Raw genomic sequence first — 24,678 nt, 5'->3', positions numbered from 1 at the left:
GGACTGATCCCCTGATAGTTTCAGTATGTCTGTTTGCAATTACCATTAGTGATGCTGACCAATTACTCACCCAGGTGGTAGTGTCAGAGACAAGCTGTTTGCAGTCTCTGTTCCTGGTTAATTTACCATGTGACCTATGTTCGATTTGGTGTGCGTGGCTCATTCACTAATTGGCAGAGTCAATTTAATTGTCTGACTGCCGAGGTTTAATTAACAGAGACTGATTGGTTGCTAGTTACTTTCTTTGATCTTGGTGAGTTCTGTTCCCGACAGTATTAGAAAAAATCGAACTGAGTTTACGACTTCAGTTTGGGAATGTAGAGTCATACATCAGGGAAACAGACCCTTCGGTCCAACCAGTCCATACCAACTATATTCTTAAACTAAACCAGTCCCACCTGCCTGTGACTGGCCATATCCCTGCAAACCTTTCCTATTCATGTACTTATCCAAATGTCTTTTAAATGTTGTAATTGTATATGCATCCACTACTTTCTTTGAAAGTTCATTTCACACACAAACCACATTCTGTGTAAAGAGGTTGACTCTCATATCCTTTCTATATCTTTCTCCTCTCATCTTAAAAATATGTCCCCAAGTCTTGACATTCCTCACAACAGGTAAAAAAAATCTGCCATTCACCTTATCTGTGCCCCTTATGATTTTATAAACATCTATAAGTTCACCCCTCAGCCTCCTACACTCCAGTGAAAAAAGTCCCAGCATATACAAGCCTCGCCTTATACTCAAACGCTCCAATCCCAGCAACATCCTGGGAAATCCTTACTGAACCCCGCTCTCCAGTTTAATAATATCCTTTCCATAGCTGGGAGATCAGAAATGGACACAGTACTCCAGGAAATGGCTCATCAATGTCATGTACAACATTAACATGATGTTCCAACTCGTACTCAAACATCTAAGCAATGAAGGCAAGTGTGCGAACCGCCTTCTTTACCATCCTGTTGATGCTAAATGCTTTCTTAACCACCCTGTCTATGACGTAAACTTCAAAGAATTATGTGCCTGAACCCCTAGGTCTGCCTGCTCCACCTCCCTATCCAAGGGCCTACTTTTAATTGTATAACATTCTCCTGTATCTGCCACTCCAGTTATACGCCCTCACTGCAGCTGTATAACACTGGGGTACAGTACTGGTGGGGACAGGTCTGTCGCTGTTTAACACTGGGGTACAGTACTGGTGGGAACATGTCTGTCACTGTATAACACTGGGGTACAGTACTGGTGGGGACAGGTCTGTCGCTGTATAACATTGGGGTACAGTACTGGTGGGGACAGGTCTGTCACACTCGAGTACACACATACACTGTACTGACCCTGACTCTCTCTCAGCCATACATAATCTGACCCCTGTGACCCACCCACCTACCCATACTCACTGCCCAAACTCTCCAGCTCCTGTCAGTGAGGCCCATGCTCGAGGATTGTGGAATTGGCTAATGTTCAGGTGAATCAGCAAATGGATTCTCTGGGTGGAGGAGTTACTAGGGAAGAGTGAGTCTCCGCTGTAATAGCTCTCACAAAGGTTCCTCGAATAACACATAGAAAGTAGGTGCTGCTCCATCATTCAGCATCAAGATCGATCATCCAATTCAGTAAAAAATGAGGTCTGCAGATGCTGGAGATCACAGCTGAAAATGTGTTGCTGGTCAAAGCACAGCAGGTTAGGCAGCATCTCAGGAATAGGGAATTCGACGTTTCGAGCATAAGCCCTTCATCAGGAAGGGCTTTCCTGATGAAGGGCTTATGCTCGAAACGTCGAATTCCCTATTCCTGAGATGCTGCCTAACCTGCTGTGCTTTGACCAGCAACACATTTTCAGCATCCAATTCAGTAGCCTATTTCCTCTTGATCCCTTTAGCTCCAAGTGCAATAACCAACTCCTTCCTGAAAATATTCAATGTTTTAGTCTCGCCATTTTTCTCTGGGTGCAGACATTTCTCCTCATCTCAGGCCTAAATGGCTTACATCGTACCCTTAGACTGTGACCCTGAGTTCTGGGACACCCACCGTTAATATGCCCTCCCATTCGCTGTTTTTACCCCCTGCTGCGCCTCAATGCTTGTCTTCAGTGACTGGGGTATAAGGGCAGCCTGGTGTCGTTCCACATTTTCCCGCCGTCTCAATTTAGCCGCTCTGTTAAGTTTGCTTCCCTGTTTTGATCTCAAAGTGGATCCTCTCCTTTATCCACATTATACTGCATTTGCCTACTCACTCAGCTTGTCCAAATTACTCTGCATCTTCGCAGCTCACTCTCCCACCCAGCTCTGTGTGGTCTGGACCTGATAGGACACCTTCCAAATCCACAACTTCTACCAACCAGAAGGACGAGGGTAGCAGATACATGGGAACACCACGCCCTGCAAGGTCCCCTCCAAGCCACTCACCATCCTGACTTGGAAAATATCATCATTCATTTAGTATTACTGAGTCAACATCCTGGAATTCCCTCCCTCAGGGCATTGTGGGTCAACCCACAGTAGATGGACTGCAGCCGTTCAAGTGGCCAGCTCACCCCCACCTTCTCAACGGGTAATAGATTCTGGGTCCAAACAGCGGTGCCCATGTCCTGTGAGTGAAAAAAAGAATGAATTGATTCAAGATCTCTGAACACAGCCTTCTATTAAAGTTACAGACTAGTTGCCAGCTGTAATGTAAACAGTGAATGTTTGGGCACACAGCAGCTCTCTGCAAACCATTGATATAGAATTTGCTCCTACAGGGGCCAGGCATGACTGACAGCTCAAAGGTTTTAATGGACACTCTTGAGGTATCAGAACCTGGAGTTTCCATAGTTACAGACAGTGCGCAGCCCGTGCACCTGACTGACGGCTGGATTTTGCGAGAGACGCAGTTCTTGATGTGCTTCAATCCTGATTAATTTTTAATAATTTTGAGCACAGCACTGGCTAGTGAGGTATAGAGAGTTGTTGGTTGGAGAGTTGAATCAGACAGAGTTAAGTAGTATTTTGTGTTTTGCTCTTCCTTCCCTGATTTAAAATGCTGATCTTTTATCTTAAAGGTGTCATTGCTTTTTTCACAAATCTTTTGCTTGTATTTTTAATTTTTATTTGCCCCTTATTTTTCCTAATTATAGTGAAACTGGAAACAAAATTGAGTCCAATCGGTAACATGATTCACCGTGGCTGCAGAGAGGAAGTGAATAAGTACACACACAACCTACTGATGTGGCTCAACTTCTGTATATAAACCAACTCGAACCCCTCGATTAGATTCCAGTCTGTAACTCACTCGGGGGTATCTATTATTCTGTATATAAACCATCCCAAATCCCTCAATTAGGTTCCAATCTGAAACTCCCTCCCGGGTATCTGTTATTCAGTATATAAACTACACCAAACCCCTCGATTAGATTCCAGTCTGTAATTCGCTGCCAGCTATCTGTTACTCTGTATGCAAACCACCCCAAATCCAACAATTAGATTCCAGTCTGTAACTCTCTCTTGGGTGTCTGTTATTCTGTCTATAAACCACCTCAATCCCCTCGATTAGATTCCAGTCAGTATCTCCCTCCCAGGTATCTGTTATTCTATATATAAACTACTCCGAACCCCTCAATTAGATTCCAGGCTGTAACTCCCTCCCGGGGTATCTGTTAATCAGTAAATAAACCCCACCCCAAACCCCTCAATTAGATTCCAATCTGTAACTCATTCCTGGGTATCTGTTATTCTGTATATAAACCATTCCAAACCCCTCGATTAGATTCCAGTCTGTAACTCACTCCCAAGCGTCTGTTACTCTGTTTATAAACCACCCCAAACCCCTCGATTAGATTCCAATCTGTATCTCCCTCCCAGGTATCTGTTATTCTGTATATAAACTACTCTGAACCCCTCAATTAGATTCCAATCTGTAACTCCCTCCCGGGTATCTGTTATTCAGTATATAAACCACACCAAACCCCTCGATTAGATTCCAGTCTGTAACTCCCTCCTGGGGTATCTGTTACTCTGTTTATAAACCACCCCAAATCCCTCGATTAGATTCTAATCTGTAACTCCCTCCCGGGGTATCTGTTGTTCTGTATATAAACCACCCCGAACCCCTCGATTAGATTCCAGTCTGTAACTCCCTCCTGGGGTATCTGTTATTCTGTATATAAACCCCACCCCGAACCCCTCGATTAGATTCCAGTCTGTAACTCAGAAGTAGGCCATTCGGCCCCTTGAGCCTGCTCTGCCATTCATTCGGATTGTGGCTGATCAGATGTTCCTCACGTCCACTTTCCTGCCCTTTCCCCATAATCCTTGCTTCCCCGACTGATCAAGAATCTACCACTCTCAGCCTTAAATATACACAAGGGCTCTGCCCCCACAGCTCTCTGTGGGAAGGAGTTCCAAAGACCCACAATCCTCAGAGAAAAGAGATTCCTCTTCATCTCAGTCTGAAATTGGCATCACTTTTATTCTGAGACTGTCTAGTGCCAGACTCTCCGATGAGGGGAAATATCCTCTCAGCATTGACCCTGTCAAGCCCCTGAAAAATCCGATAGGTTTCAATGGGATCACGTTTATTCTTCTAAACTCCAGTGGGGAGAGTCCGAACCTGTTTAACCTGGTCTATGTATAAATGCCTCCTGAGCACCTCGATTAAATTCTAGTCTGTAACACTCCCAGGTAGCTGATATTCCATATACAATTCCTTACAGTTTATGTCTGTTTAAATGGCATAACTCCGTATTACAAAGGCATCAAGATAACTTGGTACAGTGTACAGTTGGCTTGGGAGAGAGTCACATGTGAAGGTGATTGGTGTGGAAAGGGTAAGGGCAACTGGAAATTAGAGAGGTGTATGTATTTATGTCCTCTGTGTGTGTCTGTGCCTGTATGCTTGACTATGTGTATGTGCATATGTGTTTCTCACAATGTGCGTGTGTGTGTGTCACTGTGTGTGTGTGTGTCTGTGTGCCCCTGTGTGTTTGTCACACTATGGGTGTGTGTGTGTGCCCATATGTGGGTGTTTGTGTGTGCCTGTGTGGGTGTGTGTGTGTGCCCATGTGTGGGTGTTTGTATGTGCCTGTGTGGGTGTGTGTGTGTGTATTTGTGTGTGTGTGCGTGTATGCCTGTGTTTGGGTGTGGATGTGTGTGTGCCCGTGTGGGGGGGGATGTATGGGTGTGTGTGTGTGTGGGTGTGTGTGTGTGCCCGTGTGGGTGTGTGTGTGTGCGTGTGTGTGTGCGCGTGTGTGTGTGCCTGTGTGTGTGCCCGTGTGGGTGTGTGTGCCCGTGTGGGTGTGTGTGCCCGCGTGTGTGTGTGCCTGTGTGTGTGGGTGTGTGTGTGTGGGTGTGTGTGTGTGCCCATGTGTGTGTGTGTATGTGCCCATGTGTGTGGGTGTGTGTGTGTGGGTGTGTGTGTGTGTAATTGTGTGTGGGTGTGCCGGTGTGTGTGTGTGTGTGTGTGGGTGTGTGTGCGTGTGTGTGTGCCTGTGGGGGTGTATATGTGCATGGGTGTGTGGGTGTGCCTGTATGTGTGGATGTGTGGGTGTGCCTGTGTGAGTGTGTGTGGGTATGTGTTTGTGCCCGTGTGTGTGTGAGTGTGTGTGTGTGTGAGACTGTCTGTGTGTGTGTGTGTGTGTGTGTGTGTGTGTGCGCGTGTGTATGTTCCAACAGGTGGCGATGCAGAGCATGGTTGAATGTCTGACGCGATGAGGTGACTGGTGGTAAGATGGAGCTCTGGCCTCGATCGGGGTAAGGCGGCAGTGGGTAGTGCCCATTGTACCCTCTCCCTGTGCTGCATGAATGATGTTAATGTTCCAGCTCCTCGCTGTCCCTCTGGTTAGTAATCATCATCTAGTCACAGTCAAACATTTCCATGACTAGGAGACAGTAAGGACAGTGGGTGCTGGAAGCTAGTCAAAAGATATGGAGCTGAAAAGCACAGCAGAAACAATAAGAAACTACAGATAGAGTCAAAAAGCCATAGAGATGTACAGCATGGAAACAGACCCTTCGGTCCAACTTGTCCTAGGGAGAGAATAGGGCCCCTCAAAGATCAGCAAGGCAACCTTTGTGTGGAGCCACAGAAAATGGACAAGAAACTAAATGAGTATTTTGCATCAGTATTTACTGTGGAAAAGGATATGGAAGATATAGACTGGAGGGAAATAGATGGTGACATCTTGAAAAATGTCCATCTTATAGAGGAGGAAGTGCTGGATGTCTTGAAGCACATAAAAGTGGATTAATCCTCAGGACCTGATATGATGTAAAAAGTGAGATCTGCAGATGCTGGAGATCAGAGCTGAAAATGTGTTGCTGGTTAAAGCACAGCAGGTTAGGCAGCATCCAAGGAACAGGAAATTCGACGTTTCGGGCCAGAGCCCTTCATCAGGAATGAATGATGAAGGGCTCTGGCCCGAAACGTCAAATTTCCTGTTCCTTGGATGCTGCCTAACCTGCTGTGCTTTAACCAGCAACACATTTTCAGCTATTACCTGACATGATGTACCCTAGAACTCTGTGGGAAGCTAGGGAAGTGATTGCTGGGCCTCTTGCTGAGATATTTGTATCATTGATAGCCACAGGTGAGGTGCCGGAAGACTGGAGGTTGGCTAATGTGGTGCCACTGTTTAAGAAGGGTGGTAAGGACAAGCCAGGGAACTATAGACAGGTGAGCCTGACCTCGGTCCTGGGCAAGTTGTTGGAGGGAATCCTGAGGGACAGGATGTACATGTATTTGGAAAGGCAAGGACTGATTAGGGATAATCAATGTCGATTTGTGCGTGGGAAATCATGTCTCACAAACTTGATTAAGTTTTTCGAAGAAATAACAAAGAAGATCAATGAAGACAGAGCGGTGGATGTGATCTATATGGACTTCAGTAAAGTGTTCGATAAGGTTCCCCGTGGGAGACTGATTAGCAAGGTTAGATCTCATGGAATACAGGGAGAACTAGCCATTTGGATACTGAACTGGCTCAAAGGTAGAAGACAGAGGGTGGTGGTGGGTTGTTTTTCAGACTGGAGGCCTGTGACCAGTGGAGTGCCACAAGGATCGATGCTGGGTCCTATACTTTTTGTCATTTACATAAATGATTTAGTTGTGAGGATAAGAGGTACAGTTAGGAAGTTTGCAGATGACACCAAAATTGGAGGTGTAGTGGAAAGCGAAGAAGGTTACCTCAGATTACAACGAGATTTTGATCAGATGGGCCAATGGGCTGTGCTGCATTTTGGGAAAGTAAATGTTAGCAGGACTTATACACTTAATGGTAAGGTCCTGGGGAGTGTTGCTGAACAAAGAGACCTTGGAGTGCAGGTTCATAGCTCCTTGAAAGTGGAGTCACAGGTAGATAGGATAGTGAAGAGGGCGTTTGGTATGCTTTCGTTTATTGGTCAGAGTATTGAGTACAGGAGTTGGGAGGTCATGTTGCAGCTGTACAGGACATTGGTTAGGCCACTTTTGGAATATTGTGTGCAATTCTGGTCTCCTTCCTATCGGAAAGATGTTGTGAAACTTGAAAGGGTTAAGAAAAGATTTACAAGGATGTTGCCAGGGTTGGAGGATTTGAGCTACAGGGAGAGGCTGAACAGCCTGGGGCTGTTTTCTCTGGAGCGTCGGAGGCTGAGGGGTGACCTTATAGAGGTTTATAAAATCATGAGGGGCATGGATAGGATAATTAGACAAAGTCTCTTTCCTGGGGTGGGGGGTTCAGAATTTGAGGGCATAGGTTTAGGGTGAGAGGGGAAAGATATAAAGGGGACCTTAGGGGCAACTTTTTCACGCAGAGGGTGGTACGTGTATGGAATGAGCTGCCAGAGGAAGGGGAGGAGGCTAGTACAATTACACTATTTAAAAGGCATCTGGATGGGTATATGGATAGGAAGGGCTTAGAGGGGTATGGGCCGGGTGCTGCTGGAATCCAAAACAGATAGGCAGGAGACTGGAAAACATAGCAAGCCAGACAACGTCAGGAGGTGTTACACCCGAAACATCGACATCTCCAGCTCCAGGTGCTGCCTGCCTTGCTGTGTCCCTCTCCCTCGTGATACTGTCTGCCTTGCTGTGTCCCTCTCCCTCCTGATGCTGCCTGCCTTGCTGTGTTCCTCTCCCTCCTGATACTGCCTGCTTTGCTGTGTCCCTCTCCCTCCTGATGCTGCCTGCCTTGCTGTGTCCCTCTCCCTCCTGATGCTGCCTGCCTTGCTGTGTCCCTCTCCCTCCTGATGCTGCCTGCCTTGCTGTGTTCCTCTCCCTCCTGATGCTGCCTGCCTTGCTGTGTCCCCTCCCTCCCTCTGTTCTCCCAGCGCCTTGCCTGTCTACTTTGGAAATGTGCCGCAGGTCTGCCCACGTCTGAGGAGCAGGAGAGTCAATGTTTCAGGCGAAAATTTCCTCATTGGCTTGGTGGGGCAGTTGGGTTTAGAGGGGCTGGTGGATGCAGGAAACGGGGAATGGTGTTAGACAGAGCCCAGGGAATGTGTTGGGGTGCAGGCTGTAGGGAGACTTCATACAGGAGGTGACAGGGACGGACTGAGCTGCACAGATTGATGTGAAAGGTGAGATCTCTCTGTGGAGTTTGGCTCTCTCCTCGCTGCTCTCCCTGAGGTGTGTGTTTCTCCAGCTCCTCCCTCACATTCCTCAGCATCCAGCAACACACCAGACCCCCCGAGACTGCGGCTGCAATTTAGTGTGAATCTAATGCGATCAGATAAAGGTAAACTTGAAAATAGGTTCCAGATTGTCAGGAGAGACGGACTGCACCTCCAGACAGGAAAGGTCAACAGCATTGCCCACGCCTTGGAATGGTTCTTCAATGAACAGCCCTCCTCCCCACCCCTTCGATTAGATTCCAGTCTGTAACTTGCTCCCCAGATCCCTGTAACTGGATTTCTTGCTGGTTTGTAACTCCATAACATTCACCGATGTCCACTTTGCTTTAAGTGGTTAGGATTACAGTAAAATGTTGAGACCTATGGCCGATCCTTGAGGTGTGTTGCCATCCCCAGTGTGTAATGGATGACCATCACTGACTTGCTCTGGTATTTGGATCTGTGTGAGAGGAACATGTGTGTGTGTGTGTGTGTGTGTGTGCATATGTGTTTGAGTGTGAGAGGCATTGTGTGTGTGTGTGAGTGTGTCTTTGTGAGTGTGTGTATGTATCTGTATGTGTCTGGGTGTGTGTGTATGCATGAGAGTGTGTGTGTACGAGGTATTGTGTGTATGTGTGTCTGAGTGCTTGAATGTGAATGTGTGAGTGAGAGGGTGTCTTTGTGTCTTGTGTGTATGTCTGTGTGTGAATTTGTGTCTGTGTGTGTGTGTTTGTGTGTGTGAGAAAGTGACCGTGTCTGTGACTGTGTGTGCCTGTGTGAGTGTGCCTGTGTGTGCCTGTGTGAATGTGCCTGTGTGTGTGACTGTGTGTGCCTGTGTGAGTGTGACCGTGTGTGTGTGCCTGTGTGTGTCTATGTGTTTGTGTGTGTGTTCTGCCTGTATGCCTGTCTGTGTGTGCCTGTGTGTGTGTGTGCACACGCGCGCCTGTGTGTGTGCCTGCGTGTGTGTGTGTGCCGGTGTCTGTGTGTTTGTGTCTGTATGTGTGTGTGCCTGTGTGTGTGTGCCTGTGTGTGTGTGTGTGTGTGTGTTCCTGTGTGTGTGTGTTCCTGTGTGTGTGTGTGTTCCTGTGTGTGTGTGTGCGCGCCTGTGTGTGTGTGCCTGCGTGTGTGTGTGTGTGCCTGTGTGTGTGTGTGTGTGCCTGTGTGTGTGTGTGTGCCTGTGTGTGCCTGTGTGTGTGTGTGTGTGCCTGTGTATGTGTGTGTGTGTGTGTGTGCCTGTGTTTGTGTGTGACTCTGTGTGTGTGTGTGTGTGTGTGTGACTGTGTGTGTGTGTGTGTGTGCCTGTGTGTGTGTGTGTGTCTGTGTATGTGTGTGACTGTGTGACTGTGTGTGTGCGCCTGTGTGTGTCTGTGTGTGTGTGTGTGTGTGCCTGTGTATGTGTGTGACTGTGTGTGTGTGTGACTGTGTGTGTGTGTGCCTGTGTATGTGTGTGTGTGTGTGTGTGTGTGTGTGTGTGTCTGTCTGTCTGTCTGTTCTAACCCATTGCTGCTTGTGTTTGTTGCAGAGTGCGGCAGCAGCAGCAGCAGCAGCAAGTCCTGTCTTGGCCACCTTGCCTCCCAGTGAGGGCACTCCAGGGGTCCCATTGCCCCCAGGCTTCTTTCAGGTACTCACAACATAAACATTGTCCAGACATCACTGGGTATAGGTTTGGGGCTAGGGGCTGCTCTGGAGGGTAAGGGTGTTGCACCCCATGACATGCTCCAGGTCCCAGTTTTGAGATGGTGAGGTGACAAATGGTCCATATACCAGTCTGGTATATGACAGTGGGTCAGCTGTGGAGGTCACATAGCACCGTGGGGTCTATTCCCTTTTCCACATCCAGTAAAATCTCAGTCACAACCTGGACTGGCCATTGGAAGCAAGGCTGGCTTATGATGGCTTCCAAGGTTGAATATCTACCAACACGAGCTGTAGTTTGATCAAGAATGGGCCCTGTGCCAGCTATTGTCTCTCAATCCCTCACCCCCGCTACCCATTTCTCTCTCTCTCTCTACCCTCCTCTCTGTTCTGTTGGAATCTCTGTTGTTTCTCTCTCTGCTATCTCTACCTTGTGTTCTATGTGTATTCACTGGTTTGGGTCTCCATGTTTCTGACTCACTTCTATTTTTTTATATCAATCTTACTGCTACCTCTCTTCCCTCTTCTCTCCCACTCATTTTCAAACCCTCTCTGCATCTTGTGTTCTCTGTCATAAACCAATGAGTATTCCTATTTCTTCACTCTCTGCTTTAACTCATTTTAATGTCCTCTCTTTGGCTCATCTGACTCTGCCTACTATTTCTGATCCCTCTTTCTATGCAGACGCGCAGGAGGCTGGAAAACACAGCGAGCCAGGCAGCATCAGGGGGGTGGAGAAGTCGACAATTGTAGTGTAAAACCGTTGAGCTCTCCACCTCCTGATGCTGTGTCCTTCCAGCCTCCTGTCTGTCTACTTTGGATTCCAACATCTGCAGTTTTTTTGTCTCTCACTCTGTTTCTTTGCACAGTGGCTCAGTGGTTAGCACAGCTGCCTCGCAGTGCCAGAGACCCAGGTTCAATTCCAGCCTCGGGGGACTCTGTGTGGAGTTTGCACATTCTCCCCATGTCTGCGTGGGTTTCCTCCGGGTGCTCCGGTTTCCTCCCACAGTCCAAAGATGTGCAGGTCAGGTGAATTGCCCGTATGTTAGGTGCATTAGTCAGGGGTAAACATAGGGTAGGGGAGTGGGTCTGGGTGGGTTACTCATTGGGCTGAAGGGCCTGTTTGCATATTGTAGGGAATCTAACATTGATGGGTTTTGTGTTATTTCTCATTCTGACACTGCCAATGTTTAAGAGCTGTTGTTATTTTTCTGCAGACAGGCCTGTCCTCTTGTGGTCACATATGATTACATCAGCTTTTCCACAGTAACTGAGTAGTAGATATGGCTTACTTAGACAAACTTAAAAATCACACAACACCAGATTATAGTCCAACAGGTTTAAGCCAGTCCAACACCGGCGCCTCCACACCATGGTTTATTTAGACTGAACAGTCATACAGCGCAGAAACAGACCCTTTGGTCAAACTAGTCCACACTGACCATGTTCTCAAACTAAACTAATCCCACCAGCTTGGCCCATATCCCTCCAAATATTTCTTATTCATGTACTTATACCAATGTCTTTTAAACGTTCTTACCAGCATCTACCCTTCCTCTGGACGTTTATTCCACACACGAACCACAGTCTGTGTAAAAAAAGTTGCTCTTCACAGGTTTATTTGGAAGCAGTAGCTGCTCCTTCAACAGGTGATTGTGGAGAATAAGATTATAAGATACAGAATTTACAGCAAAAGTTTCCAGTGTGATGTAACGCCCAGTGAGACTGTGCCATAATGGTCAGACTGATTCGAATCTCAAAACGGATTTTCAGAATCTTACATGGATTCATGCAGTTTTCGAGCAAAGTAAAATGTAATTCTGCAAGTATGAATTCACCCCTCAAACACATATATGTGTGTGGGTTTGTGGGTGTGGGGGGCGGCTATGAGTGTCTGTGAGAGGATATGTGTAGGAGTGTATGAGAGAGGGTGTGTGTGTGTGTGGTAATGAGAGGAATAGATAAATAGCCGGAGACTTTTCCCCAGGCAGAAATGGCTGTCATGAGGGGTCATAATTTTAAAGTGGTTGGAGGAAGGTTTCGAGGAGATGTCAGAGGTAGGTTCTTTCCGCTGAGAGCGATGGGTACGTGGAATGCACTTCCTGTGGTGGTCATAGAGTCAGAGACATTAGGGACATTGAAGCGACTGCTGGACAAGGACATGGATGGCAGCAAGTTGAGGAGTGTGTAGGTTTTTACTCTGGAACAGGAGAGTATTGTAGAGGAGAAGAATGAGATATAGGATATTAGACTAGAAAGCATTGAGGTTAGTAAGGAGGAAGTGTTATCAATTCTAGAAGGAGTGAAAGTAAACAAGTCCCCTGGGCCAGATGGGATTTATCGAGGATTCTAGGGAAGCTGGGGAGGAGATCATGGAGCCTTTGTCCTTGATCTTTGACTCGTCATTGTCGACAGGTTTAATGCCTGAGGACTAGAGGATTGCAAATGTTGTGCCCTTGTTCAAGAAGGGCAGAAGAGATGACCCAGGTAATTATAGACCAGTGAGCCTTACTTCTGTTGTAGGAAAAGTTTTGGAAAGGATTATGAGAGAGAGGATTTATAATCATCTAGCAAGCAACAGTTTGCTTAGAGATAGTCAAGGGCAGGTCATGTCTCACTGTATTGTGTACAGTTCTGGTCGCCCCATTACAGGAAGGATGTGGAAACATTGGAAAAGGTGCAGAGGAGATTTACCAGGATGTTGCCTGGTCTGGAGGGAAGGTCTTAAGAGGATAGGCTGAGGGACTTGGGTCTGTTCTCATTGGAAAGAAGGCGGCTAAGAGGGGATTTGATAGAGACATACAAGATGGTCAGAGGATTAGATAGGGTAGACAGTGAGAGTCTTTTACCTAGGATGATGACATCAGCCTGTATGAGGGGCATAGCTACAACTTGAGGGGTGATAGATTTAAGACAGATGATAGAGGTAGGCTCTTTACTCAGAGAGTGGTAAGGGCATGGAATGCCCTACCTGCTAATATAGTTAACTCAGACACATTAGGGAGATTTAAACAATCCTTAGATAAGCATATGGATGATGATGAGATAGTGTAGGGTGATGGGCTGAGATTAGATCACAGCTCAGATTAGATCACAACATCAAGAGCTGAAAGGCCTGTTCTGTGCTGCTCTCTTCTATGTTGTATGTTCTAGTACAATATAGCAGTTCATAAATGCAGGATTTGAAGGTGCCAAACATTCATTGGTCACATCTTTAAAATTAAACCCTCATATGAGATCACATTCATAAGTACAAGTGATTGGGAGTTGAATGTTCATGAATTAGGGACCCAGTGTATCAATCTCGACCACTCTCTGTAGAGTGAGATCCCCATTCTCCCCACTTTCCGGGTAAAAAGATTTCTCCTACATTCTGGATTGGATTAACAGTCACTCATCCTCACTTTGGACTCCCCCTTTGGTCACCTCCTTGTCAGTTCCTTGCAATGTCCAAAGATCAAACATCACATCACTCATATGTTTTCTCTGATTCTGAAAACTCACCCCATCCTGTGAGCTGTTCCTGATGATAATACACGTGTTAAACCCTGCCCCTGGTTCCCATTTGTGGGAGATATTGTAAATTCAGCTCAGCGTTGCGCCAGTTTTTCTAAAGTGAGGTTCTGCTAGAAGCTGGTACTCACTCATTTCACGCAATCACAGTGCTACAAAGTGGAAAGGATGTCTGTTCGCTTTACAATAGAGAATGTTTGCTGAATATTAAAGTAAAGTTAAAGTCCAGGCTCAGCTGCCCAAATGGAAAGGCTGGGAGGTGAACTGTTCCAAAATATATACCTGTAGCAAATGGCTGTTAAATGGATACCTGAGTTTTGGTTGCTGTTTGACAATAATTCGAATTTAACCAATTAGTTTAAATTATGCCCCGGAAACTAAAACCCAATCAAGTTTGAATTTATTGTTTTGACAACATCAGACATTTGAGACGATACGATGCTGGGGGGAATAAAAAACACAGGCATTTTGAAAATTGGTCAGAAAGCAACTGCCATCAACGAGCCGAGCAATTGCCGTAGAGCCAGAGAGCTAACTGCCCATCTGATATCCTGCTCTCAAAGAAATGGTCAAGTGATGAAGTGACCAAGTCGATAGATGAAGGAAGGGCTGTTGATGTCATATACATGGACTTTAGTAAGGCATTTGATAAGGTTCCCCATTGTAGACTAATGGAGAAAGTGAAGTCACATGGTGTGCAGGGTGTTCTAGCTAGGTGGGTAAAGAACTGGTTGAGCAACAGGAGACAGGGAGTAGTAGTTGAAGGGAGTTTCTCAAAATGGAGAAAGGTGACCAGTGGTGTCCCACAGGGGTCAGTGTTGGGGTCATTGTTGTTTGTAATATACATAAATGATTTGGAAGAGGGCACTGTTGGTATGATCAGCAAGTTTGCAGATGACACGAAGATTCGTGCAGTAGCAGAAAGCATAAGGGACTGTCAGAGAGTACAGGAGGACAGGAGGATATAGAGAGACTGGAGAGTTGGGCGGAAAAGTGGCAGATGGATTTCAAACCAGACAAATGTGAGGTGATGCATTTTGGGAAGTCTAATTCGAGAGCGAATTATACAATGTACGGAAGAGCCTTGGGAAAAGTTGATGGGCAGAGAGATCTGGGAGTGCAGGTCCATTGTACCCTGAAGGTTGCTGCACAGGTGGGTAGAGTGGTCAAGCAGGCATATAGTATGCTTGCCTTCAATGGACAGGGTATTGAGTATAAGAGCTGGCAAGTCATGTTAATATTGTACAAGACATTGGTTTGGCTTCATTTAGAATACTGTGTACAGTTCTGGTCACCACATTACCAAAAGGATGTGGATACTTTGGAGAGGGTGCAGAGAAGGTTTACGAGGATGTTACCTGGTATGGAAGGTGCCAGCTATGAAGAAGGGTTGAGTAGGTTAGGTTTGTTTTCATTAGAAAAAAGGAGATTGAGGAGGGGCCTGATTGAGGTTTACAAAATCATGAAGCGTATAGACAGGATAGATAGAGATAGGCTTTTTTCCAGGGTGAAGGATTCAATAACGAGAGGCCACACTTTCAAGGTGAGAGGTGAAAAGTTTAAGGGGGATACATGTGGCAAATATTTCACACAGAGGGTGGTGGGTGTCTGGAATGCATTGCCAGCAGAGGTGGTAGAGGCAGACACAGTAGATTCCTTTAAAGTACGTCTGGATAGATACATGTAGGGATGGGGGGGGGGGGGGGGGGGGGGTGGCAGAGGGATACAGATGCTTAGGAATTGACCGATAGGTTTAGTTAGTTAGTAGATTTGGATCAGCTCAGCCTTGGAGGGCCGAAGGGCCTGTTCCTGGGCTGTAAATTTTCTTTGCTCTTTTATTCCTTGTTCTTTTTGTTTGTTCTGAAATTAGAAAACACTCTCTATCAAAGGTATCTTTCCATGTGAAACATAATTGGCAGTAAAAAGAAAGAAGATGACCCAGGGAGATCATACAGAAGATTAAAGGCAGTGGAGAAGGCAGAGAGTGCGTGGACTTGAGATTAAGTTAATGCAATGTTTAATAAATGTGTTTTTGAAACAGCATTTTTATCGAGTTGGGGTCAGATAATAAGCAGTTAGCAAAAAGGGGGCTTGGATTTGTGAAAAGTTTAGTGTTCACTATTAGAGTTAAAAAATTGTTATTATTGTTTAAATAGTGGAAATCAGATTTTACTCACATTTTATCAGATATACGAGGTAAGGCAAGCGTTTCTGGGTGTCTGGTTTTAATTAACAGAGGGGTTTGACCTCCGTGTTGTGACAACAGAAAGAGGCCATTCAGCATTTCCAATGAACATCATCACCTTGTGCCCATCTCCGCACCCCCCCCCCCCCCCCCCGCCCCCCCATAACGATTCTTACCCAGATAATCAGCAAAGGTCCCTCTTGAATGTTTCGATCGATTACGTCTCCACGACATTTCCAGACACTGTGTTGTCACGAATGTGAAATGGCATATAAACCAGATATACGCAATGTTTGAGAAAGTAACTTTTGTTAGAACTCCTCAAAGTATCACAGAAAGTATATTTGTTCTGGACAGAATTTCCATTTGAAATTCCTGGAACCTTTGCACTGACTTGGCCGGTTTCTGGGAACTGCAGGGTATCCCGTGTCCTTTACTTTCAGGTACCAAGCCACTTCCTGATGCTGTTCGGTTGAATCCTGCTGTCATAGCTGACAGTGCCCTGCTGTCTCTCCTGGGTGTGCACTAACATTCAGTTCCACAGATTCAGGCTGGATTCCTGGCTTCACATGCAGACACGTTCCACCAGGACTGGGGTCAGGGGTCAAGGGTCAGGGGTTGGGTACTCAAGACTGTGGTCTTGGGATTTGGTGAAGTGATGATATTGAAGCTGCTGTTGACCTGCTGACCCTGGGGAGCTGAGGCCAGTTCAAGCTGTGTAGTCCCCTGTTGTGGCTGAGATTCTCCTTGTGCTGAGCCAGTCCATTCAGCCCATTGTGATATGCTAGCTCTCCGAAAACCTGGTTCACTCAGCCCCAGTCTCTCACTCTCCAGCCATCATTCTGCACAGTGAGGAGCATTTGAATGTCTGTCCACTCATCATTTTGTTTCTTTTCTGTTTTAGGGGCCCCCTGGATCACAGCCACCTGCCCACACACAGCCTCTCCCACACAACCCCAGCATGGGCCCCCACACTCAGGTAAGTGCAGAGCAACATTGCGAGGCAAAGGGCACCCATTCCCAATGGGGAGGGGACTGGGCAAGGCAAAGGGCAGACCCTCAGGATGGAGCAGGAAGTGGGGGGTGGTCAGCTCACGGAGGGGTGTGATGGACCATGAGGTCCCGAGGCTGAGGGGGTTAGGGGGTAGTGTAGAGGGGGTTGTGGTGATAATTCCAGGCTGTTACTCGCCAGACTCAGGGTGTCTGTGGACAATGGAGAGATACAGTTGCCTCTGATGAAGGTGGGACGGGAAGGGGGGGGGCTCCTGAACCAGATGCAAAACCTGAAAATCCAGGCACAGATCATTCCGGAACGGCAGCCTCATGTAGATCAGGGAGTGCACAGACAACATGTGTTAGGAGAAGATCACTCAGCCCTTTGGACCTGCTGCTATACCATTCAGTAAGAGTCTTGTTACTCAACAATATTATCTATCCGGATAACCTTTCACCCCTGTCTTGCTTAGTAAAAATCTCTATTTACCTTCAAAATATTCACTCAATCTGCTTCCTCACCTTTTTGAGAAAGTGCATTCTAAAGACTCATGATCCTGAGATAATAATTTCCCATTCTTTCTCTTAAACGGACATCCTCTGATTTTTATCAGTGCCCCTGGTTCTAAATGCCCCAACATGAGGTAATATCCTCTCCATGTACACCCTGGCCAGACCCTCCCAGGGTTGGATTTGGAAATGTGGAATTTTTCTCCTGAGAAAGCAGGTTAGATGGAGACTGGGGGAAGTTAAAAGTTTGAAAGCAGGTTACCAGGAGCCAAGGCCAGTGAATTATGATCCATTTTACAGCTTTTGACATCTTTAATAGATGAGTTGTATAATCAGAATCCAAACAACAAACTGTAGAGAGAATCTTACTCTGTATCTAACCCTGCGCTGTCCCTGTCCTGGGAGTGTTTGATGGGGACGTGTAGAGGGAGCTTTACTCTGTATCTAACCCTGCGCTGTCCCTGTCCTGGGAGTGTTTGATGGGGACGTGTAGAGGGAGCTTTACTCTGTATCTAACCCCGTGTTGTCTCAGTTCTGGGAGTGTTTGATAGGGACAGTGCAGAGGTAGCTTTACTCTGTATCTAACCCCATGCAGTCTCAGTCCTGGGGGAGTTTGCAGGGGGACAGTGTAGAGGGAGCTTTACTCTGTATCTGACCCCATGCTGTCCCAGTCCTGGGAGTGTTTGATGAGAGGGATGTTGGGAGTGAGTGTAGTGTGATATTACAGAGTTATTTGATCGATGGTACGAGATCAATGCCCCGAGCTCTCTGCAGGGTCTGCCTTGCTGTGTCCTGCAGTTGTCAGTTTTCAGGGAGGTTCTCTGTGCTTGGATGTGAGGTTGAGGCCTGTGTTGGAGGGCTGAAGGGCCTGTACTGCACTGTAATGTGATTGCTTTCTTTTTGTCCCTACAAGCCATTCATGTCACCTCGATACCCGAGCGGCCCTCGCTCTGCCCTCCGAATGTCAGCACAGGTAGGTACAGAGGGTTAGAATCAAACAAACTGTAGAGTGGATCTTCCAACAGCATAGTGGGGTTAATCAGGGCAGGGTTTATCAGGGCAGGGTTTATCAGGGTGGGGTTTATCAGGGAGGGGTTTATCAGGGAGGGGTTTATCAGGGTGGGGTTTATCAGGGTGGGGTTTATCGCAGTTGGGTTTAACAGGGTGGGGTTTATCAGGGTGGGGTTTATCAGGGTGGGGTTTATCACGATTTGGTTTATCAGAATGGGGTCTATTATGGCGGGTTTTTTATCAGGGTGGGGTTTATCAGGGTGGGGTTTATCAGGGCGGGGTTTATTAGGGCGGGGTTTTTTATTGCGGAGGACTTGCCACTCATCCGGGTTTCAATGCTGAGATATTTCCCTGTATCTGGGAGATGGTTCAGGTTGATCGATGCAGTGTTGGGCCTGACACGGATCTGGGCATTCCCCTGGGTCTTGTGAAGCTGCTACATTCTAGTTAACACCCAATCGTCAGAATGTGGAGGTGTCATTACAATCTTTCAGAGGTCATTCAACCCATCGCTGCTGTGCTTGCTCTGTGAGAGGTCATTCCAACTGCTCCCTTTCCTCCTGCTGCTCCCCCCAGGTCCTGCATATGTTCCTTTTACAAATATATAATGTATGTCAAAAATTAAAATTGGGGTCTGGTGGTTCTGTGTTTCCGTTGAAGGGACAATAGTCCAGAGAAACATGAGATTCAACCGCATTGTGGCAGGTTGGGAATTTAAATTCAGTTTTTAAAATCTGCTCCAAGAAAACGTGAGAATAAGCCGGTTGGAATGTGGTTAAACAGAGTCTGGTAGACAGGTTGTGATTTAGGGAGAGGAAGGCTGCTGTCCATCCTCAGTCAGACCTTGGCTGTGACTATAGTCCCCATATCAAGAAGGTTAATGCACAACTGTGTAGGAACTGGCCCAGCAGACATTCCCTCAGACCATAGGAACTGGCCCAGCAGACACTCCCTCAGACCAAAGGAACTGGCCCAGCAGACACTCCCTCAGACCAAAGGAACTGGCCCAGCAGACACTCCCTCAGACCAAAGGAACTGGCCCAGCAGACACTCCCTCAGACCAAAGCCATTGTCAGGAGTTCCAAAGCGTGACTGAGATAACTCCAGAGGCTGGTATTCCTTCACCGAGTCACCTTTCATTTACACATGGATCGTACTTGACACTGATCCAGCTCCCTCAGAGCCAGCTCTCAGAGTGGACAGGATGCCTGACCCTCCTGTTTTTAATTTTTAAAACATTTTTTTTTATTTTAAAATTTTTTTTAATATAACAGCATGATGCCAGAATGCTTACTCCAACTCAAAGATGACTGTTACAAGCAAATTTCTTCAGGAGCATGCTTTGCTCACATCATCACTGAAAAGCTCCACAGAGGCCAGTATCCCATCACCAAGTCACCCTTTATTTATATGTGGAAATTCCTTGAGACGACCCAGCTCCCTCAGAGCCAGCTCTCAGGGTGGACAGGATACCTGACCCTCCTGTTTATATCTGTCAGCCAGGGCTCCCTGATTGGACCAGATTAGCAGCCTCAGTCTAGGTACTCATACTGTAGGAAGGCCACCTGACTGACCTCATTACAATCACTACAGTTCCCAGTGAATAGAGACCAGCAATAAATATCAACTATCAACTGATCCCCGCTCCCTCCAGATAAAGACTTCTCTTTATCTGTTATTTATTGTGAAGTTAGTGATGGTGAGGGAGCAGGTGATTGGAAGCTGGGAAACAGACACTTGATGGAGGAGGCTCCTGGTCCAGCATCATGTCCATTCAGCAGATACAGCCTGTACCAGAGAAACAACACCAGGCAGCAACTGACCTAGGCCCCAGCTACAGAGACTCCCCACCCCATCCACATGCCGGAGGGACACATGAACAACAGGGGGTGGTGAACACATTTGACAACTGCATTGTGTCAGGGTGTCTGGGCAAAGTCTAACTAGTGTAAACCAAATGGTTATTATCTTCCCCACCATGTCACAATTCTTCATGATGATACCCACAGTGAGACAGAGGTGGTACAGGAAGGAACAGACAGGGAGTGGAAGGACCCTGTGGGGGATGGGAGTTGGTGGGAGCGAGGGTGAGTGGGAGGGGAGTGGAAATGGGGATGGAGAACTCCATGGTAACCATCCTGACGTTACTTTATCCCCGCAGCCACCTGCTGGAGTCCCGGGCTCACAGTCCCTGTTATCGAACACCTTGGAGACCACCAGGCAGCAAGGTTAGCATAAAAGAGCGGGGACCTCACCTCTAACACTCCTGACTGACACCCATCTTCTTAATGTTCCCTGGGACTGATCCAAGTAATCTTCTCCGGGCCCATGACGAGGTGGGGGAGGGTCTGGGGGTGGGAGGGAGGGTGATGAGTGGGGGGAAGGGGTGGGTGTGAGGGTGAGGATTGGGTGATGGTGTTAGGGAGGGTGAGTGTCGGGTAATGGTTGGGTTTGGTTTGCGGGAGTTGTGCTGCCTCTGTCCAGTAACAATGTACTAGCACCGCATGTGGTGTTGGCATTACAGTTTCTCACTGTGTGTGGGACAATCGAAGGAGAGAATGTAACTGTACCCCAACAGAGAAACCACAAACAATATTTCAATCAGATTCCCAGAGACGGTGACAACTGCTTCATCTTTATCCATTTCCCAGTTCTTCTGGGATCTGTGTTACTGGGAACTGATGTGTGATTGGTCCAGTGAGCTCAGAAAGGGCAGACTAACCTCAGAGCAGTGGTTCAGAAATCTCTCCCCGTTCAGGGAATCTCAACCAACCTACACCTTGTTGATGGAGAGTGATCACCGTGATCAGTCGGTCACTCATAGAGTCATAGAGATGTACAGCATGGAAACAGACTCTTCAGTCCAACCTGTCCATGCCGACCAGATATCCCAACCCAATCTAGTTCCACCTGCCAGTACCCGGCCCATACCCCTTCAAACCCTTCCTATTCATATACCCATCCAAATGCCTCTTAAATATTGCAACTGTACCAGCATCCACCACTTCCTCTGGCAGCTCATTCCATACACATACCACCCTCTGCGTGGAAAAGTTGCCCTTTAGGTCTCTTTTATATCTTTCCCCTCTCACCCTAAACCACCCTAGTTCTGGACTCCCCCACCCCAAGGAAAAGACTTTGTCCTTTAACCTATCCATGCCCCTCATAATTTTGTAAACCTCTATAAGGTCACCCCTCAGCCTCCGACGCCCCAGCCTGTTCAGCCTCTCCCTATAGCTCAAATCCTCCAACCCTGGCAACATCCTTGTAAATCTTTTCTGAAACCTTTCAAGTTTCACAACATCTTTCTGATAGGAAGGAGACCAGAATTGCACACAATATTCCAACAATGGCCTAACCAATGTCCTGTACAGCCGCAACGTGACCTCCCAATTCCTGTACTCAATACACTGACCAAACACCTTCCTCACAATCCTATCTACCTGCGACTCCACTTTCAAGGAGCTATGAACTTGCACTTCAAGGTCTCTTTGTTCAGCGACACTCTAGGGACCTTACCATTAAGTGTATAAGTCCAGCTAAGATTTGCTTTTCCAAAATGCAGCACCTCGCATTTATCTGAATTAAACTCCATCTGTCACTTCTCAGCCCATTGGCCCATCTTGTCAAGATCCTGTTGTAATCTGAGGTAACCCTCTTCGCCATCCACTACACCTCCAATTTTGGTGTCATCTGCAAATTTACTAACTGTACCTCTTATGCTCGCATCCAAATCATTTATGTAAATGACAACAAGTAGAGGACCCAGCACCGATCCTTGTGGCACTCCACTGCTCACAGGCCTCCAGTCCGAAAAACTATTCTCTTCCTATCAGTGTGCTTGGAAGGGCATTGCAATGAATCCTGCAGGTTGTAGAGAATTCAGGGACCCATATAGAATGAGAGAGAGAGCGAGCAAGGAAAAGTGAGGGACAGAAGATGAGAATAACACATTGGGCAGGGAGGGGGTGGGGGCAAGGGCAGTTGTTTGAAAGACGTGAGGGTGGAGGGTGGGCTCAGGATGTTTTTCAGACAGTGCACTGTTGGCATCACAGGCAGCTTCCATGATGATACCATCCCCACTTTGTTTGTCTCTGCCCGGCTTGCCAAACCTGAGACCACCCCACCCCTGCCTACTTGATGCCCCTCCCTGACTGACCTCTTCCCAGCAGTGGATACTTCCCATGGGTTGGGGACATCATCACTCCGAGGGATGGTGGTCCCATTCTCACCGTCTCAATGTTCCTGCTCTGGTTGTAACTGGATCGCATTGCTGGAGGTGGGACATCGGTGTATGGACAGGACAACCAAACCGTCCAGGACTCACTGACGCCACATCAATTATACAGACTAGTGTCAGTGTTTACAGGGGTCCCTGGGGAGGGGGGGGAGTGTCAGTGTTTACAGGGGTCCCTGGGGAGGGGGGGGAGTGTCAGTGTTTACAAGGGTCCGTGGGGAGGGGGGGAGAGTGTCAGTGTTTACAGGAGTCCGTGGGGAGGGGGGGAGAGTGTCAGTGTTTACTGGGGTCCCTAGGGAGGGGGGAGGGTGTCAGTGTTTACAGGGGGCCGTGGGGAGGGGGGGAGAGTGTCAGTGTTTATAGAGGTCCCTGGGGAGGGGGGAGAATGTCAGTGTTTACAGGGGTCCCTGGGGAGGGGGCATTGTATAAGTGTTTACAGAGGTCCCTGGTGGGGCGATTGTATCAGTGTTTACAGATGTCCCTGGGTAGGGTGTGTGTGTGTCAGTGTTTACTGGGGTCCCTGGGAGGGTGTGTGTGTGTGTGTGTGTGTGTGTCAGTGTTTACCGGGGGCCCTCGGTCTGGGCTTGTATTGCTGATGTGGATTTGTGTGTCTCTAAACCAGGGCCTCTGGGTGTGGCTGGTCCGATACAGAGAATGAGTGCTCCCCGTGGTCTTGCGAGCCTTGGGCCACAGGTAAGTGACCACAGCCATTGACCCAGAGATAGAGCTTCTGAGATTCAGAATGAGTGACATTGCAGCATGAATTAATCCGATCTGGGATGTGGCTATTCTTGCTACTCCCACATTAATTCTGGCCTCAGTTTCTACATGGTGTCCCCTTTCTGTTGTGAGTTGTGGACTGACCATTGGGCTACCTCTATGGAGATGATAACCAGAACCATTCGGTCCATCAGGAGTGGCCAAGGGGAGTCTCCAGGAGTTGATCGTTCTCATGTTGCAGCTCAGGCTGGTCCTGTATTGGTTCTTGTAAACTATTGGGGGTGGAGTCAGCGGGTGACACCCACTGAGGCTCACCTATTGTGGACACTGTCACTGGACAATGGGCCGAATGGCCTCCTTATGTGCCAGGGCAATCTGTGACTCTATGATGCATTGCAATACCCTGAGGAGGCCATTCTTCCACGGTCTCTTGGGTTACGCTGCTATCCCATGACTCAGTCACAAATCTCCAGCTTTCTGTCGGCACTATCCCCAGCTTGGGGCAATACAAAGGGGTAAAGGCCACCTTCCTGTGTGCTAATTGGCTGGCCCCATGTTCTGTCCCTGATGGTGTCTGGATTTCTCCGGAATGCTCACCAACTCTGATCTGCTTTCCCTTTCTCTTACAGAGTTATGGAGGAACAATGCTACCTCCACCGAACTCTCTCGGAGGCCACGCAATGATGGGAATGAATATGTAAGCGTTCCAATTGGATATCCATCTTATAGAGTTGTTGGTGTATGAGCATGTAGTCCTAATAGTTGGGCCGCAGTCTTTTCAGTTCCAGTTGCTGACAGATTACAGGGGTGGGATAAACAGGGACATCATCGGGATAGGACAAGTCCATTTGGCCCAGCACACCTGCTATCTGCTTGACAGAATGATCCAATTGGACCCACATCCTCACATATTGCTGCACATTGCAGCAGAGGGTCGGGTAGCAGTACAACCTTGGGAGCTCACTTACCCTTCACCTGCCCCACCTCCCCTGCCATGCACAGTACTGAGGGAGTGCTGCACTGTCGGAGGGTCAGTGCTGAGGGAGTGCTGCGCTGTCGGAGGGTCAGTGCTGAGGGAGTGCTGCGCTGTCGGAGGGTCAGTGCCAAAAGAGTGCTGCACTGTCGAAGGGTCAGCGCTGAGGGAGTGCTGCACTGTCGGAGGGTCAGTGCTGAGGGAGTGTCACACTGTCGGAGGGTCAATGATGAGTGAGTGCCGCACTGTCGGAGGGTCAGTGCTGAGGGATCGCTGCACTGTCGGAGGGTCAGTGCTGAGAGAGGGCCACACTGTCAGAAGGTCAGTGCTGAGG

At 47.7% G+C, this 24,678-nt stretch overlaps 1 protein-coding gene across 3 annotated transcripts in view; it reads left to right on the top strand.

Annotated features, from left to right (window-relative positions):
- Positions 1-24,678, top strand: part of ssbp4 (single stranded DNA binding protein 4) — a 116,704-nt gene that overhangs the window by 68,533 nt on the left and 23,493 nt on the right. For 2 of the 3 annotated variants that reach the window (XM_060846513.1, XM_060846511.1), the window contains 6 exons: positions 10,090-10,188; positions 16,805-16,879; positions 18,317-18,376; positions 20,576-20,642; positions 23,274-23,344; positions 24,001-24,068. In XM_060846513.1, the coding sequence (XP_060702496.1) occupies positions 10,090-10,188; positions 16,805-16,879; positions 18,317-18,376; positions 20,576-20,642; positions 23,274-23,344; positions 24,001-24,068 (440 nt within the window). The remainder of the gene's footprint in view (positions 1-10,089; positions 10,189-16,804; positions 16,880-18,316; positions 18,377-20,575; positions 20,643-23,273; positions 23,345-24,000; positions 24,069-24,678) is intronic. The other variant, XM_060846512.1, reaches the window with a different exon arrangement.

Source organism: Hemiscyllium ocellatum, chromosome 28 (assembly GCF_020745735.1).
Source record: "Hemiscyllium ocellatum isolate sHemOce1 chromosome 28, sHemOce1.pat.X.cur, whole genome shotgun sequence".
In the NCBI taxonomy this organism is placed as follows: domain Eukaryota; kingdom Metazoa; phylum Chordata; class Chondrichthyes; order Orectolobiformes; family Hemiscylliidae; genus Hemiscyllium; species Hemiscyllium ocellatum.
The sequence above is the reverse complement of the archived record's forward strand: the minus strand, read 5'-3'. Positions and strand labels throughout refer to the sequence as shown.